The 18,538-nt window shown below is 45.0% G+C and overlaps 2 protein-coding genes and 1 pseudogene across 4 annotated transcripts in view; 2 read left to right on the top strand and 1 right to left on the bottom strand.

The window, feature by feature from the left end:
• The window catches only part of FNDC3A (fibronectin type III domain containing 3A), a 216,032-nt gene extending 210,320 nt beyond the window's left edge, over nucleotides 1-5,712 (top strand). For all 3 annotated transcript variants that reach the window (XM_011939495.1, XM_011939501.1, XM_011939509.1), the window contains one exon: nucleotides 3,029-5,712. In XM_011939495.1, coding sequence (XP_011794885.1) covers nucleotides 3,029-3,343 — 315 coding nt within the window. In that variant the 3' untranslated portion in view covers nucleotides 3,344-5,712. The remainder of the gene's footprint in view (nucleotides 1-3,028) is intronic.
• Nucleotides 5,713-6,364: 652 nt separating this feature from the next.
• LOC105510633 lies at nucleotides 6,365-16,222 on the bottom strand (annotated as a pseudogene).
• Nucleotides 16,221-18,178, top strand: MLNR (motilin receptor). The gene is made up of 2 exons (XM_011939483.1): nucleotides 16,221-17,121; nucleotides 17,913-18,178. The coding sequence occupies exons 1-2, from the start codon at nucleotides 16,221-16,223 to the stop codon at nucleotides 18,176-18,178; spliced, it is 1,167 nt and encodes a 388-aa protein (XP_011794873.1).
• The last annotated feature ends 360 nt before the right edge of the window (nucleotides 18,179-18,538 follow it).

The following is an 18,538-nucleotide window of genomic DNA, read 5'->3' as shown; positions in this document are numbered from 1 at the left end:
CAATAATAGTATTAATAATAGTCATAATGCAGTGCCATAAATATGACATTAGGCATGAAGTTATAATGGAATCCTACAGGGAGTGTCACCTTCCTAGCCAAGAGGTTTCAAAGATAGCTTTCTAGTAAAGCAAGAATAGCAGTCACATAGAGTGGAGAGTTGCCAATGTTTGTTACAACTTTTATAAAGAATAAGCTTTTATACCACTCCAAAGACTAATTAAATAGCTATACATTTCATCTGATTTGCCCGTTTTGCTGTAACCTTCTTAATTTTGAGGGCTTTTAAGCTGGGTTGTTTTCATTGTGTCTTATATTTTCCTCTTCCACTAAAAAAAAAATGATCATTCATTTGTTTTATTCCAGTATTGTGCTGTTGTAACTACTCTGTGTAATATCTTAACTGAAATTACAAAAGATCCAAAGAGTCAGATTAAATCTGACATGCAATTGTTTTTCTTTATTAAGCCATCTGCAAATTGCCATGATAATTAGATTTGAAATGTAATTTACAGATAAGTAGGTTTCCTTCTAAGGAGGAAGCAAAATTAATATTAAAGAAAATATAATTATATTACACGTTTCAAGGAAATAGGGACTCCACATTTGAGTAGTTTATGGATAAGCTTGAGGCTTGTTTGAATGACTTTTCTTGGGTGTATAAACCATCTGAAATTAGCTTGAGCAAGTTAATCTGTTTTCTTCAGTCCTGTATCTACAGCCAACTGTCTCTCTTCCTGCTTAGATGTCTTCCCACATCTGAAATACAAAATTGAATACTTGATCCCATCATCTTCCCTCCCAATATCTCCTCTCCAACATCTTTACTTCATCAGTGTCATGGACACCAATATCATCTTGGTCTCCAAGCTATAAATTCTTAGATGAATTTTTTTTTCCTATCAACTCTTAATCAGTTGTTTCTAAATCCATAAAACTACATTAGGGCCTCATCACTTTTACATATAGATCAAGAATCCCTGCCCTACTCAGCTCCCTTCAGTCCTTCACACAGCCTCATGATTAGGATTCCATAAACACTGTTTGAATGTCACACACCTACAGTGGTCCCTTTTGAATTAACCTAAATTTCCAACAGTGTAATTAATGTATTCTTCCTGTCTGTACCAGATCTCTTCATTTATCACCCTTATGCCATTTGTGGAGGTTTTTCTTTCTTAACCTAATACTGCCAGGCTCATGGAATGGTATATGAAGACACATGGAAAATGTAAAGACAAAAATTATCCATTATATCCATAAGACAAATACATATTTTTAATTTTTACTAAATTTACTTCAGTGTATGTATACAATTTTACACTACTTTCTCATACAACATTCTGTTTTAAGTGAATCCTTTTACAGGTTGAAGCATCCCAAATAAAGTCCAAAATTCAAAATGTTCCACCCAAAATCTGAAACTTTTTGAGGATCGACATGACACTCAAAGGAAATGCTCATTGGAGCATTTCCAATTTCAGATTTTTAGGTTTGGAATGCTCAACTAGGAAATATGCAACTATTCCAAGTCAAAAAAACTGAAATGCTTCTAGTTCCAAGCATTTCATATAAGGAATACCCAACCTGTACCATCTCCCAAACATGGATCATTTCTACATTCTACTCCCTGAAACATTATGCATCCTTAGAACTAATGCATAGTCACCATTTTCGTTCAGATTTATCTTAAAAGCTTCTTTCAATAAGTTCCTTTATATATTGTTATCAGCATCCACATTTTTATTTATTGCCAATAATTCACTAATTTAATGGCCTTTTATTGAGTACCTGCTATATGCTGGATTCTGGAGATAGAAAAACGACACAGAGATCTTACTTTACTTTGAGAGCAAAGCCATACGTAAAAAAATTAGATTTACAACACAGGTACAATTGAGGCAGCAAAAAGTACTTGAAAGTCCCCACATGTTGGTTCATCTGACTTGTAGCCCACCAACTAGCTGGAGAAACTCAACTGACAAGTCATTTAACCCTATGAGCTTTTTTCTCAACTACAGAATGAGTGGCGGGGCGGAGGTTGCTCATTTTTGGAAATGATAGCTCCTACAGATTGAGCAGTGACTGCTTGCTGAACACTGCACTAAGTGCTTTAACAAGCATTAGTTTATTTCATCCTCATAACTGTCATACATGTTAACTACTAGTATGCCTGTGGTAGTTGGTCTAAAATCACATCTGGAGTGTGAAGTGGTAGAGCAGACCTTGGATGCCAGGGGTGAACAGTTCCAGTATATATCTTCTTAACCCATTTATGCCTAGTGTTCCATTATTGGAACACTAAGCTTGTGGTAGTTATTTATATCCAGCTGATCAAGCTTATTGCCAAGGTCTGATTTTCACCAAAAAAAAAAAAAAAAAAAAATTGCAACCTCTGGCATAAATGGGTTAATTACTAGCACACTCCCCTGAAAATCCGTGGAATTTCATTCTTTTTATTTCCCTTGTAAGGCATGGCAGAGGAGGTCCTATTTTCTGATTCTAAGTGATCTCCCCTCTCTGGAGGTTATACAGTGATTTGCCATAGGCACCTATAGAAAGCTCCCCTTATTCATTTGCCATTTCATTCAACAGATATGTTTGAAATTGTATGGAAATTTATCAGTTATACAAAGACATAATGGGGGAAGCAAAAGTAGACACTATCCCTTCTTTGATGGAATTATTTCATTAAAAAATGACTTCTTACATTTGAGAAAAGCAGGAAAATGCTTGAGGACTGATTTTGCTTGTTCTCTAGCTGCCCTGGGGCACATCTGCACTCCTTAACTCATCTGTGAACCGTATAAGGGTAGATCTCACATCCTCGCTTTTGAAATTTCTCTTGCCCCTATGCAACAAACAGATAAGTACTTTAATGGATAGATATTTTTAACATGTCATTTAAAAGATAAAATCAATGGCATTCACTGGCTTTCACATCAAAAAGATTCCAAAACTAGCCAGTTTTAACACATTTTCCGTCCAACCTTCACACGTAATTCTTCCTTCCAATAATTTATTAACAGATTTACAAAGGTCCCGACTCTTCCTTCCGGTATTCCAGCCTTCAGCTGAACTGTGAATATCGCTTCCGTGTATGTGCCATTCGCCAGTGCCAAGACTCTCTGGGACACCAGGATCTCGTAGGTCCCTACAGCACCACAGTGCTCTTCATCTCTCAGAGGACTGAACCACCAGCCAACACCAACAGAGACACTGTGGAAAGCACAAGGACCCGACGGGCACTGAGTGACGAGCAGTGTGCTGCCGTCATCCTTGTGCTGTTTGCTTTCTTTTCCATTTTGATTGCCTTTATCATTCAGTACTTTGTAATCAAGTGAAAATATAACTTTATTTTTTAACTCTATTACATTTTATTTTGTCATGTACTAAAATTATTTCTGTATTGCTTTTATAAAAAACAGTGGCATTTAGCACTGGCATTGAGACTATAGCACATCATTTTTGCCATTTTCAGTGCTTATATTGCTAGGTAGAGGCTGGCACTTTATTAGAATGCAAGCCACAAAAATATCAATTTGGGTTTTTTTGTTAGGGTGGGTCTTCTTTTTTTCTTTCCCTCTCTCTTTTTTTTCTCTTTTTTAACATGCCTTCTTATAGAAAAACTTTCTAAGAGGCAACAATTTAGAATGGATATTTTGACCAATCGGCATGAGTGTAACAGTGATAACCTGATCTTTTTGTTTTAAAGATTATTACCAAGTGAAAAATCAGAATGAATAGAATTTACACTAACATGCTATATAAAATGTTAAAGTCTGATGCTGTGAAAGCAATCTAGTGCTATATTTCTACCTCCTCATTTGTCTTAATTATTTGGTAAGTGGGATTATGATGAATAACTGGAGGGGCTTGGAAACAAAAACTGGATGAAAGAGTATGCATGAAGTAAAGCTTCTCTGATAAATGTGGAGTTCTTCATTATAAATATATATTCATGAATTCACAGATAAGTACTTAAAGAAAGCACAGACAGTTTACTTGGCCTAAAAATATTTTGATGTTTACTCAAAAAGTACCTCTTCGGGTCTTGAGAACATGGAAAAGAACTGAGTGCTTTTAAATACTTTTTAGAAAGTAATCATAAAAGTAAATTGAATTTCAAACCTATTTGGCTTCTATTTTGTGAACCTTTGAACTATATGTACATGTATAAGGGTAACAAGTGTACACATACACACATAACAAGTGTAGACATATGTATTACACACATACACTCACTCTGTCGGGTATAGGCTAATTGTGAAGAACTCCCATATGTTTTTGCTGCTTCTCCCATAACTGCTGCCACCACCATCAGAATTCATAATCAAACCTAACCTTTTTGTTTGGGGCACCAAATCTGAAGACAAAATTAATTTGCACCAGTAAACTTCAAGCTGCTTTCTTTCTTGAAAACTAAACGTTTAATGTATAATGTCTGTTTGGATACTGTTCCAAATTGTTGATTGCATGTGGTTAATGTTGCATTAGAGCACTTTGCAATTGCATAATTCATTAATGTTTTGTGAGCTTGCATTTGTGAGTTATTGGATGATCAGATTGAATTTTGTCAAGTATCACATTGTACATCTTGCCTAGATGTCAATGACTGCCAGTAATAATACAGTTTATAATGAAACTATCTACAATTCTTGTTTTAGCACATCTGTTATCCGTAAAACACCTGTAACTAGCTTTTTTAATTTATTATTTGAATTTTAGGATAGCAAATCACTAATTTTTAGTTGCTGAAGTTGGCATTTTAGTGATTAAGCACTTCTGTCAGTCTTTGAAAAAAGAACGTAAGTTTTGTGCTTTGAAGATCTCTGAAGAATTTCTTTTATAATAGAATGGGCATGTGTTGTAACAGTTTTATGTCAAATGATCTGTGCTGTAGAAAAACATTAACCCTTGTTCAAAAAAGAAATGGATAAAGTTGGCCTTTCTAAGTGGTAAGAATGACCTGTCACTATAATATACTGTATGTTTACATTTTATTTAAATTTAATCTCTTATGTATAGGGTGATAACCTTCCCCCAAAACAACAGTGATTGCGATTGTTTTCTAGAAACTTCTTTAAAGTGCCACATTTGGCAGTACAAATGAGTCTGAGTGTAATAGCCCAGAGATTTATATATAGTTGAATGTCTAAAATGGTAAAATGTGCCACTGTGTCAAGTTACAGTGGCTTATGTTTTTCATAGTAATTCAAATGAACCTCCTATTTTTGATAGTAAATGTCATTTAATAGTATACTTGCCATTTGAGCCTCACTGCAAAATTAGTGCAGAGGAGAAAACAATTTTTAATGTAATCTTGATTTTACCTCATATACTGTACATTCCAAAAACTCTAAACTTTTTAAAGATTATAGATACACTACCAAACATATCACCTTAAAATTGTATAAGGCTGAATGAACTTCATACAAATGAAAAAAAGCTCATAAAAATACCTAAACTATGTAGCAAAAGTATCTTTAAAATCCATGGAAAATAAAAGTTGTATCATTCTTTTTGAGATATGTTTATTGTATTCATATATATTCATTATTTGATGCCTGTTTAAGAAAATGAAATGTTATGGTCTCCCCTCTTCCAATGAGCTTAAAACATTTTTCCCAACAGTATACAAATCTTCAACATGAGAGGATGTATATTTATTATATAAAGCCCAGTAAAGAATGAAATTAGAAGTTTTATCCTAGTGACTTGATTTTGTGCAACTCATGAAATATCTTACTTCCTTTCTGTATATAAAGAATACAGTGAGTCTAAGGTAAACTTCCCAGTGGGAAGAAGATCCCTAACCTCTCCTTGCCTTTCCCACATCCCTATTTTCTAGTACCTTCTTTCGCCCACCACCAGAGGCCCAGAACCTTCCTGTTAGTGGCACTGCTGGGTCTGCCTTCCACCAGAAAATCCAACATTCTCTCACTCATCCCCCATTAAAATTTCCATCCCAAGGACTTCCTCCTGGGGACGGACACTCAGTGCTTTTTTTTTTTTTTTTTCCTTTTTTAATGGGTAAGCTAGTAAGTTTTATGTTATAAATATTTTACCACCATAAAAAAAAAAAAATCCTTGAAAAATTCACTGAAGAAACCAGTATGGAAAGAGGAGAACTCAATGTTTAAAATAAAGCCACCTTTTTTTTTTAAATCAAAAGATAAGTACATAGTTTCAAGCTCAAGGTCTAGGTTGAGGACAATCATTATGAGTCCTATTAAAGGACAACCAGTTTTAAGAACACTGTCAGGCAAGCTACCATGTAGCTCTCCTTCACTCCATGCTTAGCTCTTCCAGACTTCCCAGTATTGATGAAGGATCATGTTTTTGTTCAGCTTTGCCCAGTGCTGTCATTCATAATAGATAAATGAAAAGTCCCAGAAACCTGTTGTGTTTGGGAAGATTTTCTTTTGTTCCAGGCTTCAGTGGTTAATATGCTTGACAAATTTCAGAGTCTGTTATCTCTGTAGACCAATGCCAAAGAATTGCTCTCTGGATTCACCGTTAGCAGCTCTTCATCTTCATCTTTGGCAATGTAAGAAGTAAAACCACCATATTCTGGCTCCCAGCCTTCACGGTCACAGTGGAGAATTAAGTCTAGGGCAAAATCCGCCTTGCTATGGTCACAAATTAAAAGTGTGGTGACCAGTCTTCCAATGCCTCAGTTCCCTTTGGCATGTGGGAACACCTGATTCATTATTTGTTTCGTTTTCCTCTGACTCTGGGTCTGTCTGGTCATGGCTCTGTTGGCCGTTGATGCTCATGGCTGCCTGATTATTCTCTCACTCAGGAGGGCTATGGCCAGTCCCTTCCTCAGTTCTATCAGCAGCAGAGGCTGCTGCTTCGTCTTTTTTGTCATCCATCTCATCTTCCGAAGGGGCCAGGAAGTGAAGCTTCAGGCCTGTGAAGTTGGAGAGCAGCAAGAATAGTGCCTCAGAGCAAAGTAACTTCATTCACTCCTTCAATATATCGGGAAGCTTCCTCTCCTCAGCTTTCTCATAAAGCCTTTTGTTGGCCGGGCATGGTGGCTCACGCCTATAATCCTAGTACTTTGGAAGGCCAAGGTAGGCGGGTCACCTGAGGTCAGTAGTTCAAGACCAGCCTGGTCAATATGGTGAAACCTTGTCTCTGCTAAAATAGAAAAATTAGCCGGGCATGATGGCAGGTGCCTGTAATCCCAGCTACTTGGGAGGCTGAGACGGGAGAATCGCTTGAACCCAGGAAATACTGCTTGCAGTGAGCTGAGATTTAAAAAAAACATGAAAACCTGTTGTTAAGGGGACCTCAGCTGCTCTATTCCACATCTCCATTCACCAAGGCCTCACAGACCTTTGCAAATTTCTCAGGCTTAAGAAATTTCTTCAGGAAAATTTCAGAACTTTCTTCAGACTCTTTTTGAGTTTGAACTTGGTAATCCATGACCAGATAAGTAGGGTTGATCCAATCATACAAAATTTCATGATCTGTGGGGTATGAGGGCTCCAAGGTGTGAGGGGGTTCAAAGTAGTTGGGAGGCCTAGTCAGTTAAGGACCATGAAACCAGCCACTTACAGACAAACGTGACTTCAGACAGGACTTCGGACACCTGGTGAAAGGACACTGCAGATATTTCAAAGAAAACCAGTTTGTTCCATAAAGGGGTAAGAGACTTGACAATCTGCTTCAGCTGAAAGTGTTCATCAGTGTTGTACAGGTCCGGGGTACCCCCCAGGCTCCTGTCCCAGGAAAGAACCAGGTACAGGATAAAGGCGATCCAGCGCCCTTCTAACTCATCATCATGGCACAGCAGGGGCATCAGTGAATTCATACTTAGCACAGGACACGTCAGTGGTTGGTTCCCAGTAAATTTTAGAAATACCAGAAAGCCAGGACCAGAAATCTTCAAACAGAATTTTCCTTAAAGCAGAGATGTGAGGCCCTCTTCAAATCATCAGACTGCTGGAACTTATATAAATCATTACAGTTGTCATGGAAATCCAAGTTCATAAGTTCCTTCTGAAGCCCTGCCAAGAAGTCGGCTTTGGATGAAGTTTGGGATCATGCAGTGAAGAAAGGGGTCCATGTCCCTGACAATGGTTTCGTGGCTGAATGGAGTCCCACAGCTCCAGGCCTCAGGCACCTGCTTTTTCAAGGTTTCCTCCATGATAGCATTCGAAAACTCTGCCATCACCTCCTTCTTTCCCTTTTTTCCCACCCAGGTTGGGCTGGGGTCCACTGGCCGTTTCCCATTCACTTCCTCACAAGGTACAGAGCCACACCACACTCGATTCAGTGCTTTTAAAATCCATGTACATCTCTTAATTGCCACAACTCCGTGACAGTTTAAAATGTTGGGCTGCGGAAGGAGAGTCTGGAAATAGGAACATCACAGAAGCAGCTAAGCATGAGTCCAGGTTTGAGTAGGGTATAATACTGATTGACAGTATGATTGCATGTCACCTCTTTTTTTTCTGTAGATTGGAAATAGGAGTATAGAATCTTATGCATCCTGTTTGAGCATTCCATGGGTTGCTTTCCAACACAAATCCCTTGCTTCTCACCAGTATAAGATTATTTCTGCAGGATGGTGGCTCAAGGAGGCAAACAGGCTTTAAAAGAAAATAGGCCAGGTGCGGTGGCTCACGCCTGTAATCCCAGCACTTTGGAAGGCCAAGGTGGGCAGATCACGAAGTCAGGAGTTCCAGACCAGCCTGGCCAACACGGTGAAACCCTGTCTCTACTAAAAATACAAAAATTAGCTGGGCATGGTGGTGCACACCTGTAATTCCAGCTACTCAGGAGGCTGAGGCAGGAGAATCATTTGAACCAGGGAGGTGGAGACTGCAGTGAGCCAAGATCGCGCCACTGCACTCCATCCTGGGTGACAGAGCAAGACTCCATCTCAAAAAAAAAAAGAAAAGAACGAAAATAGTTCCCCCAAACTTAAGAGTGATTCTGTAACCTAACTCCCATCATCAAAAAAGATGATGCCTCATGTTTTTAGAGTTTTTAAATGTTCTATTTTCATATACATTTTGTAAGTATATGCCCTTGAGAATATGTATCCCTTTTGTTTATGTATCATTTTCTCTCTGATGCTCCTAAGGGGGGAGAAAAAACTTGGAGGAAAAAAGAAAATCAACAAAAGAACCAAGATTTCATTAAGGTGGTCATCAAATTCTGTGTCCAGAGTGGTGCCCTCAAATGTTTAGATGCTGTAATGGCTATTTTTTGTCTCATAAACAGGGTGACTGTGCCATTTCTACTTACTATGGGAAATTTGCCAAGAGAAAACAGTTTCAAAACTGAACAGATTTTGAAGCCACGTGACCCATTCAAATCATTATGTCTAGGATCTGTGGAACATTTAATGTGTCCTAAGCATTGTGTTCAGTTCTTTACCTTGGGCATCTCATACAGTCCTCTTAATTGCTCTAGTAAGCATTATCTGCAGCACAGAGAAGTCGAGCTCTCTGCCACAGGTCTCATGGCTAACCAATGATGAAGCTGGGGTTTGATCCAGGTGATTGGTCTGGTGCTCCCTCACTTGACCACTATCCTCTGCTGTCTGGCCCAAAATTTATATTTGACTTTAATAGTGCATTTATGATAGCATTTATTGATTGAGTACCACCTGTTTGCTAAGCATTGTGCTAAGCACTTCATCATATGCAAAGCAAGCCACAACCCTCTAAGGATTGAACAGAAAGAAATCAGATGAGAAGAATCTGGTACAAGCATAACAGACTAAATGAGAAACCCTAATTTCTTTCCTCTTGAATTTCATCCCCTGATACTTTTACTACCATTTTGAGCCCACACTCAGTCCTTAAGAATAGCCCATCTTAAATATTCATCCAAGGATGAAAATGCCATTTTTGCCACTTACCACAACTGACACACGCTGACATGTTCAAAAATGAATATAGCTACCATGTGGACCAACCTCAAAAACACGCTACGATGAAGGAAGCCAGACACAGGAAGTCACGTATTGTACAATTCCATGTGTGTTAAATATCCAGAATGAGTAAATCTATAGAGACAGATTAGTGGATGCCAGAGCTGGAGGGAGGAGGAAATGGGGAGTAACTGCTCAGTGGGTGCTGGGTTGATGGAAATGCTCAGGAGCCAGACAGAGGCAGTGGTCGCACAACACTGAGGGCACCAAATGCCAATAAGTTTGTCACCTCAGAATGGTTAATTTTATGTGAATTTCACCTGAATTGCTTAAGAAGGGAATATAAAACTTATAAACTGATACACAGGTTAATGTAAGACTAGAGAATCCTGGGCATCAAGTCCATAAAACTGACGTAGTCAATAAGTTCATTTTGCTAAGGACACAGGCCAACTTGTCTCTTTTTTCTCAAACTCCCACACCTTCCAGGATGCTACCACTCCTTTCAGCCCGTGGCATGTGCCTGGCTTACAACTGAATATTTAATGGATGTCCTTGAGAGCGATTAAACAATTTGGCCTGCCCAGACCAAAGTTATCAGCTCTATCTCATTCTTAATCCTTCTAGGATGACACAGAGGTCTTAAAGAAGAAATTACCTTTTCAGTTTCACATTTTACCAATAGCAGCAGCTACACAGTAAGAATGTTCATATCCAGTAGTATAAGGCCTATAACCTCTTCCCTCCCACCCTCCCAAGGGCTTGTTCCCCCTCCACCATCCATCCCCCTTGGTAATTGTTGCCACGCTGAGCCTGTCTGTCTCTCAGGAGAAACTGGGACTAACAGAAAACTGCTAAAGCGGGCCGGGCACGGTGGCTCACGCCTGTAATCCAGCACTTTGGGAGGCCAAGGCGGGCAGATCACAAGGTCAGGAGATCGAGACCATCCTGGCTAACACGGTAAAACCCCGTCTCTACAAAAAAAGTACAAAAAATTAGCTGGGCATGGTGGTGGGCCTGTAGTCCCGGCTACTCAGGAGGCTGAGGCAGGAGAATGGCGTGAACCCAGGAGACAGAGGTTGCAGTGAGCTGAGATCGCGCCACTGTACTCCAGCCTGGGTGACAGAGTGAAACTCCGTCTCAAAAAAAAGAAAAGAAAAGTGCTAAAGCAATAGCCACAGAGTAATAGGAACCCACACTCCACAAAAGTCTTGCCTGAATTTGCCCTGCCATGTAAAGAGAAAACCTAGGAAAGACTGAGTCCCCCGTCAATGTGGTGAGATTGGGAAATAGCTGGCCTTGAACTTCTCTGCCAGGGGCTCCCTTCCAGGGCCAGCTTTGCTATCTCTGCGTTTTACTAAAGATACCATTTCCTGGTGCCTGGGGTGTAGAGGACCCAGTGGGTCATGTGAATGAGGAAGGGGCTGAGTGTGAAGCCACAAATACCTTGTGTGTGGTGACAGCTGTGGGGTGCCTGCAGAGTGGCACCAGCCTACAGGCTGCAGGTGGCAGCCTTTGGGGAACATGAGCTCAGAGCTGCCACAGCTTCCAGTTTTGCAAGACAATGCTTCCTTCTCAAACTCCCTCACCTCCCTGGATGTTACCACTCCTCTCAGCTTGCGGCATGTGCCTGGTTTACAATATTTTATGGATGTCCTTGGGAGTTATTAAAGAATTTGGTCTGCCTAGGCCTAAGATATCATGCTAACAATCCAGAACTTCACACGAAATTTCCCAATTGTAAAAGGTTGGTTCAAAACATTATGAAATGGCCAGGCTTGGTGGCTCACACCTGTATTCCCAGCACTTTGGGAGGCAGAGAAGGGTGGATCACTTGAGACCAGGAGTTCAAGAGCATCCTGGACAATCTAGGGAGACCCCATCTCTACAAACTTCATGCCCTGCTCTTACGTGGGGAAAAGAGTGTAAAGCCTGTAGAGTGTTTACAAGCTTCCATAAGTAAGCTATTATACAAGTTATGGATCTATTTTAATGCTCCTCACAACTTTCCAGATCTTCAATTTGCCCATAAAATCTGGTTTCTGAGATACAAACTGGAAGACACTTTCCTAGCAGACTCCAGATCATAACCTAGCATTCTCTGCAGCTGGTGGTGCCATGGTCTATATAGCAAGAGGCTACCCAGTGCAGTGGTTATGCCCATGGACTCTGGAAGTGGATAGCACCACCCTTACTGGCTGTCCCAGTGACCTGGGGTCACTTCTTTGTGCTTTGCTCTTCTCGTCTCTAACATAGAGATACTAAAAGAACCTGCTGCCTTAGATTGCTGTGGAGGATGAAATGCATTCAGATATGAAAGGACTTGGAACAGTGCCTTGCAAACAGCAAGCATTGGCTTTATATTCATCCAGGTCATCCCTCTATATTCATCAAAAGCCAACCAGTGAGGCCTCCAGCCCGGAGCCAAAAGCCTATTGATGACACCAACTTCTTGCCTCTGGGGATGCAGGCCACAGCCGGGCCAGACCTAGACCCACTCTTGCCCCACATGAGTTACAGGCGGAGAGGTACTCCAAGAGTAGAGAAGAGAGATGCCCATGCTCCTGGTCTACTGAGAACTTCTTCTCACTAGATGAACTATGAAGTCAGGAAGCTGGTGAATGTCTACAGAAACACAAAGTAGGAAACAGATCTGGTCCCATTCCTTCCTAAAACATTGAATGCCACCTCATCATAAGAGCTCAGATATGTCCTAAGGGCCAAGTTATGTTTGAACCTCAGCACAGCAATGTTATCCAAAAAGCCCACTGGGTCTCCACCTCTCCATATCAGTATCCTGTCTTAAGCTGAAGTATCAGTGAATACTTACTGAGCACCCACTGCAATCAGAGCACTGTTTTAACTGCTAGGAATTGTAAAGAAAACAATGGTACCTGGTTCTGCAGAAGCTCATTCATTCTCCAAGTTAACAAATATTTATTAAATTCTCACTTTGTGCCAGGCACTAAGGAAACAGCAGTGAACACAGTAGATTAAAGCTCTGCCTTCTGGTGCACATGTTGGGAGATAGAGATAGATAATAAACAAATAACTAAGTAAACTAAATAGCATGTCAGTTGATAATAAGCAATATGGAGAAAATACAGTAGAGAGAGGGAGTGCCTGAATGGAGGTGAGTAATTCACAACAGCCAGGATGCTGACTGCAGACACAGTGAGCCTGCCTCAGCGCCACCATGGTGGGTGGGGAAGGGAGAAAGGGAACCTTCAGCAGAGGCTGGGGTAGTCCATCCGGCCAAGGAGCAAATGGGAAAAACCAAAGAGACTCAGGGGTTCGCAGCCCATGACAGCCATGGAGAGTGCTCCTGGAAGCATCATCTGAGTGAAAGAAAGAAGCCACCTCTTCACCAACCACAGGCCCCTGCCTCCAAGGCTAGCAGAGCCACTGGTGACCATGCAGAAGGGGACATGGAACTGAAGTCTAGCGAATGCCAGCCCCTCACACCCCAGGAGCCAGCATGAAGCTTCATAAGGACCTCTCCCTCGAGCTTTAAGCCACTGACCCCTCTCCCCATACACCTGGGCCACCTTGGGGAAAGGCATGATGCCTGAGAGAACTGAACACTGCACAGAGGGGCTGCTTAACTGGTCTGCCTGGACCATGCCTTACCTGGGCTAGAGCATTCATTTCTCTTGTTGAGAGCACAGGGGAAAATCAAATCAACTATAAATGAAGAAATTACATTTTCTCTGCCTAGGGGGAGGAGACAGGGAGGAAGAAAAAGTGGAAACCGTGAGTACAGAAACAATTTTGAGGAGTTTTGCATGAAAATGATCCAGAAGAGAAAAACTGATGACAAGAGAGAGAGAGAGAAAGAACTGAGGCAGTGATATCTGGAGGAGGAGAAAGGAGCACTTAAGGGGCAGAGCTGACTTCAACTGCAAGTACCACCAACTGTCCCAGGGGAGCATGAGCGGAGGTGGGTGTGTGGTAGTCATCTTCAGAGAAACAGGGTGCAAGGAAACCACCCAAAGGAGGTGGTGGGGGATGTTGGGTCTAAGGAGAGAGGAGGGGGTATAAACCAGTAGCCTGGTGGTGGGAGAGTGAATGAGGTCAGGTGAGAGTTGGGAGGGCCGGGGGAACGAAGCACCCCGCTAGAGGTCGTGCTTTCAAGTGAAACAACGCCATGTGGGAGCACGCCAGGAGTAGGCAGGGAATTCGGCCTCACCGGGGCTGTGGTGCTCTTGGCGGATGGACGAGGCTGACAATGGAGAAAACAGCAAGGGAGTCAAGGGCGTCTGTGTGGGCGCGATGGCGGCTGCCCGTGGAATTTCCGTTGGGTAAAGGAAGAAAAGTGAAGACATGGGGCAGGCAAGAGACCGGGAAAAGGAAGGAGGAGCCACCGATGGAGGTCGCAGTGGGTTGAAGGATTACCGGAACTGAGGTGCTAGGGGAAGAGAGCTAAAAAGAGAGTGGGCGGAGGTCAGGAAGAGTGGAGTGGAGGTGGAGGAAGGCTGGCAGGTCCCGGCAACCGTGAGGTGTAAGGTCCGTCGACAGGCGCGGCTGAGAGCGGGTGGAGAGCAAGGTCATAGGTGGAAAGGAGGTCAACAAACTAGAGGCCAAGGCATTCCAAGACTCGCCATGGGTGTGAACGGCCGCAGATGCAGTGCTTGAAAGAGCGCAGGCACCTGATCCTCAGGGACTGCGGGTGACCACCCGGGAAAGCGCTGGGGAGGGCGGGGTCTGATTAAGTCACACTCAAAGCTAGGTTTTAGGACCGCTGGAAACAGCACCGATGAGGGAGGCGACGGGTGTCCTTCCTCCAAACTCACAGTCTGCATGTGAGAGAGAACTGCAGGAGAAGCTTGTCCCTAGGCAAAGCCAGGTGTCAGGTCCAGAAAAGAGGTTGAGGATTTAAGCCGAGGGGGTGGAGCTGGGCAGTGAGTGGGACGTCGGTCTTGCAAGCTCTGGGATTAGGCCGACCAGAGCCCACATCCCAGTCCCGCCTCTTACTGCCTGTTTGATCTCAAGTGAGACCCGCTTTGTTCATGGGCGAAAGGAGGGCCATGAGGATTAAATGGAGAGCACAGGAGCAGATCCATCTAAATTCTCAGTGTTAGCTATTGTTATTAAGACCACATTGAACAGACGCTTACATCCCTTTTAGCCCCTTTCCCCAATTTTCGTTCTTTCCGGTGTTGACAAATAGTCTAGATTTTTAAGTTTATGAAACATATTGTACATAAGAACGACATATCACATGTGAAAGTACTCTAGTGTCCACGTAAATATTTGTCTTGTTCTTTATAATAAATAAACATGCTCACGGATCCTTGAAATTAATGGTCACGGCCGGGCACGGTGGCTCACGCCTGTAATCCCAGCATTTTGGGAGATCGAGAAGGGTGGATCACTTGGGTGAGGAGTTCGAGACCAGGCTGGCCAACATGGCGAAACCCCGACTATACCAAAACAACACAAAATTTAGCGGGGCATGGGCGCTCCTGTGCTCCCAGCTACTCAGGAGGCTGAGGTGGGAGGACTGCTTGAGCCTGGGAGGTCGAGGCTGCAGTGAGCTGCGATCGCACCACTTACACTCCAGCCTGGACGACGAGAGAGAGAGAGCGAGAGAGAGCGAGAGAGAGAGAACAAAGAGAAAAAAGAAAAATTATTTGGTCAATTATATGGTCAGCTCCCTCCACCACTCGCGAATTTACAGAAGAGGAGAACTGGGCTGGGCAAGCCCAGGACTGGCCCAGCCTAGGACTGGCCCAAGATTACGCAGTTACTCGGTTGTAGAGCCAGGATTAGACAGGAGAGGCTCCAGACTCTGGTCTAGACTCCCCTGCTACTATTTAGCATTATGGCTTCCTGAGGATTACCGTGAGCCCTCCTCCACCATCAAGCGGCAGCTACCAGCCACCAGACCAAGATCCCTTCGAAGGTCTCCTGTGTACCGGACCGACAAAAGCGCCCGTACAGTGCTGGGTCCAGTAACCAAAGCTCTCTCGGGTGCAGACATCGCTCACAGTACGGCGTAGGGCTCGTGCGCTCAGGGCGCCGGGTATTCCAGCTGGTGGAGAGGGAAGCGCCCCAGAGATGCATGGGCCCCGGAGAGGGCGCGGGAGCAGGGCCGGGCCGGGGCGGGCCGCGGCCGTGGGCGGAGACTGCGCGCAGCCAGCTGCGGAGCGCCTAGGTGCCCACCCTGCAGAGCCGCTTCCCGAGCCCCGCAGCGCAGCACAGCTCTCCGCCGTCTGACGGTCCGCGCCCGCAGCGCGCGGGCTGGGAAAGGAGGCGCTCACCGAGCGGGACCACGAGCCAGGCTCCCAGCCCGACCCGGGACGCGACGGCCGCGGGGAGCACCCATGGGCAGCCGCTGGAACAGCAGCGACGGCCCCGAGGGCGCGCGGGAGCCGCCATGGGCCGCGCTGCCGCCTTGCGACGAGCGCCGCTGCTCGCCCTTTCCCCTGGGGGCGCTGGTGCCGGTGACCACCGTGTGCCTGGGCCTGTTCGCCGTCGGGGTGAGCGGCAACGTGGTGACCGTGCTGCTCATCGGGCGCTACCGGGACATGCGAACCACCACCAACTTGTACCTGGGCAGCATGGCAGTGTCTGACCTACTCATCCTGCTCGGCCTGCCCTTCGACCTGTACCGCCTCTGGCGCTCGCGGCCCTGGGTGTTCGGGTCGCTGCTCTGCCGCCTGTCGCTCTACGTGGGCGAGGGCTGCACCTACGCCACGCTGCTGCACATGACGGCGCTCAGCGTCGAGCGCTACCTGGCCATCTGTCGCCCGCTCCGCGCCCGCGTCCTGGTCACCCGGCGCCGCGTCCGCGCGCTCATCGCTGTGCTCTGGGCGGTGGCACTGCTCTCTGCCGGGCCCTTCTTGTTTCTGGTGGACGTTGAGCAGGACCCTGGCATCTCCGTGGTCCCGGGCCTCAATGGCACCGCGCAGCTCGCTCCCTCGCCTCCCGCCTCGTCGCCGCCCCTCTGGCTCTCGCGGGCGCCACCGCCGTCCCCGCCGTCGGGGCTCGAGATCGCGGAGGCCGCGGCGCTGTTCAGCCGCGAATGCCGGCCGAGCCCCGCGCAGCTGGGTGCGCTGCGTGTCATGCTGTGGGTCACCACCGCCTACTTCTTCCTGCCCTTTCTGTGCCTCAGCATCCTCTACGGGCTCATCGGGCGCGAGCTGTGGAGTAGCCGGCGGCCGCTGCGAGGCCCGGCCGCCTCGGGGCGGGAGAGAGGCCACCGGCAGACCGTCCGCGTCCTGCGTAAGTGGAGCCACCGCGGTTCCAAAGACGCCTGCCTGCGGTCCGCCCCGCCGGGGGCCGCGCAAACGCTGGGTCCCCTTCCCCTGCTCGCTCAGCTCTGGGCGCCGCTTCCAGCTCCCTTTACTATTTCGATTCCAGCCTCCACCCGCCCGTACTTCCTGTCCCCCCAGAAAACCATGTCCTGTCCCCCAGGAGCTCTGGGGGACACCAGGGCGCTTTGAGGGTGGAACCCCCGGATCTGATTCAGTAACCAGCAGTGCTTTTCCAGAGCCTCTGAGACCAGGAAGGAGAGTTGGAAATTCTTAATCCAACCACCTGTTAGATGCCACAGATGAGGAGTCCTCACAGTGCCCTTGAGAAGATGAGGGAGATTTCATTAAGCTAAAATGTTTTATTTAATGTTAAGTGATGCTGAAGGCTAAAGTAAACCTTGCTCATATCAAAAAGTAAAGATTGTGCAGACCTGTTGTAGAATTCTTTTCAACAGAGAACAGAAAACTTGTCTCCGAAGTGGGTTTGTGGAAGGAAGCCTGCCAAGGCGGCTTGTTCAGAGAAATTGCTCCTTCTGGTTTATGTCCAGCCTTGATAACACATATAGGAACCTACTATGCAGTTTTAAAGCAAATGTCCTGCAGCCTGGTCATTTTTTTCTGGGGTGAGGATCTGGCTAGGTAGAAGTTTTCTCTAATTTATTTTGCTGTTATTTACTGCAGATGGTTCCTTGTGAGGGTGGGGGGTTTATTTGCTTCCCAATGCTTTTGTTAATACTGGTGCTGTGTCTTACGTTGCAGTGGTGGTGGTTCTGGCATTCATAGTTTGCTGGTTGCCATTCCACGTTGGCAGAATCATTTACATAAACACAGAAGATTTGCGGATGATGTACTTCTCTCAGTACTTTAACATCGTCGCTCTGCAACTTTTCTATCTGAGCGCATCTATCAACCCAATCATCTACAACCTCATTTCAAAGAAGTACAGAGCGGCGGCCTGTAAACTGCTGCTCGCAAGGAAGTCCAGGCCGACAGGCTTACACAGAAGCAGGGACACTGCAGGGTAAGTTGCAGGGGACACTGGAGGAGACACAGCAGGCTACACCGAGACAAGCGCTAACATGAAGACGATGGGGTAACCAGCATGGCCAAGCCAGGCTCCTCTTGCAGTTCTAAGACTTCGGGGAAAACAAGTGTGTAGAGAAATAAAGACTGAAAGTGAGGAACAGATCCTGTTAAGAATGGAAAGAGGGTTGCAGTTGTGCCAGTTGGTTAAGAAATAGACCGCATGATTTATTTAACCAAGGTATGAAATGTAACTGTGCCAACCTTTCTAGTTTCCTTCCCAAGTACCTCCTAAGGGATGCCCATTTTACCATCACGAAATCCCACATCTCAAAGTGTGCTCTGTGTGATGGTTTCATGAA

Source organism: Colobus angolensis, unplaced genomic scaffold (assembly GCF_000951035.1).
Source record: "Colobus angolensis palliatus isolate OR3802 unplaced genomic scaffold, Cang.pa_1.0 Scaffold101, whole genome shotgun sequence".
NCBI classification, from domain to species: Eukaryota; Metazoa; Chordata; class Mammalia; order Primates; family Cercopithecidae; genus Colobus; species Colobus angolensis.
The sequence above is the reverse complement of the archived record's forward strand: the minus strand, read 5'-3'. Positions and strand labels throughout refer to the sequence as shown.

What these genes read in the sequence shown, in the direction of transcription:
- MLNR (XM_011939483.1), top strand. Translation starts at nt 16,221, where the DNA reads ATGGGCAGCCGCTGGAACAGCAGCGACGGCCCCGAGGGCGCGCGGGAG. An exon ending in GCAGACCGTCCGCGTCCTGC is followed by an intron (nt 17,122 to 17,912) that starts GTAAGTGGAGCC and finishes CTTACGTTGCAG; the next exon opens with TGGTGGTGGTTCTGGCATTC.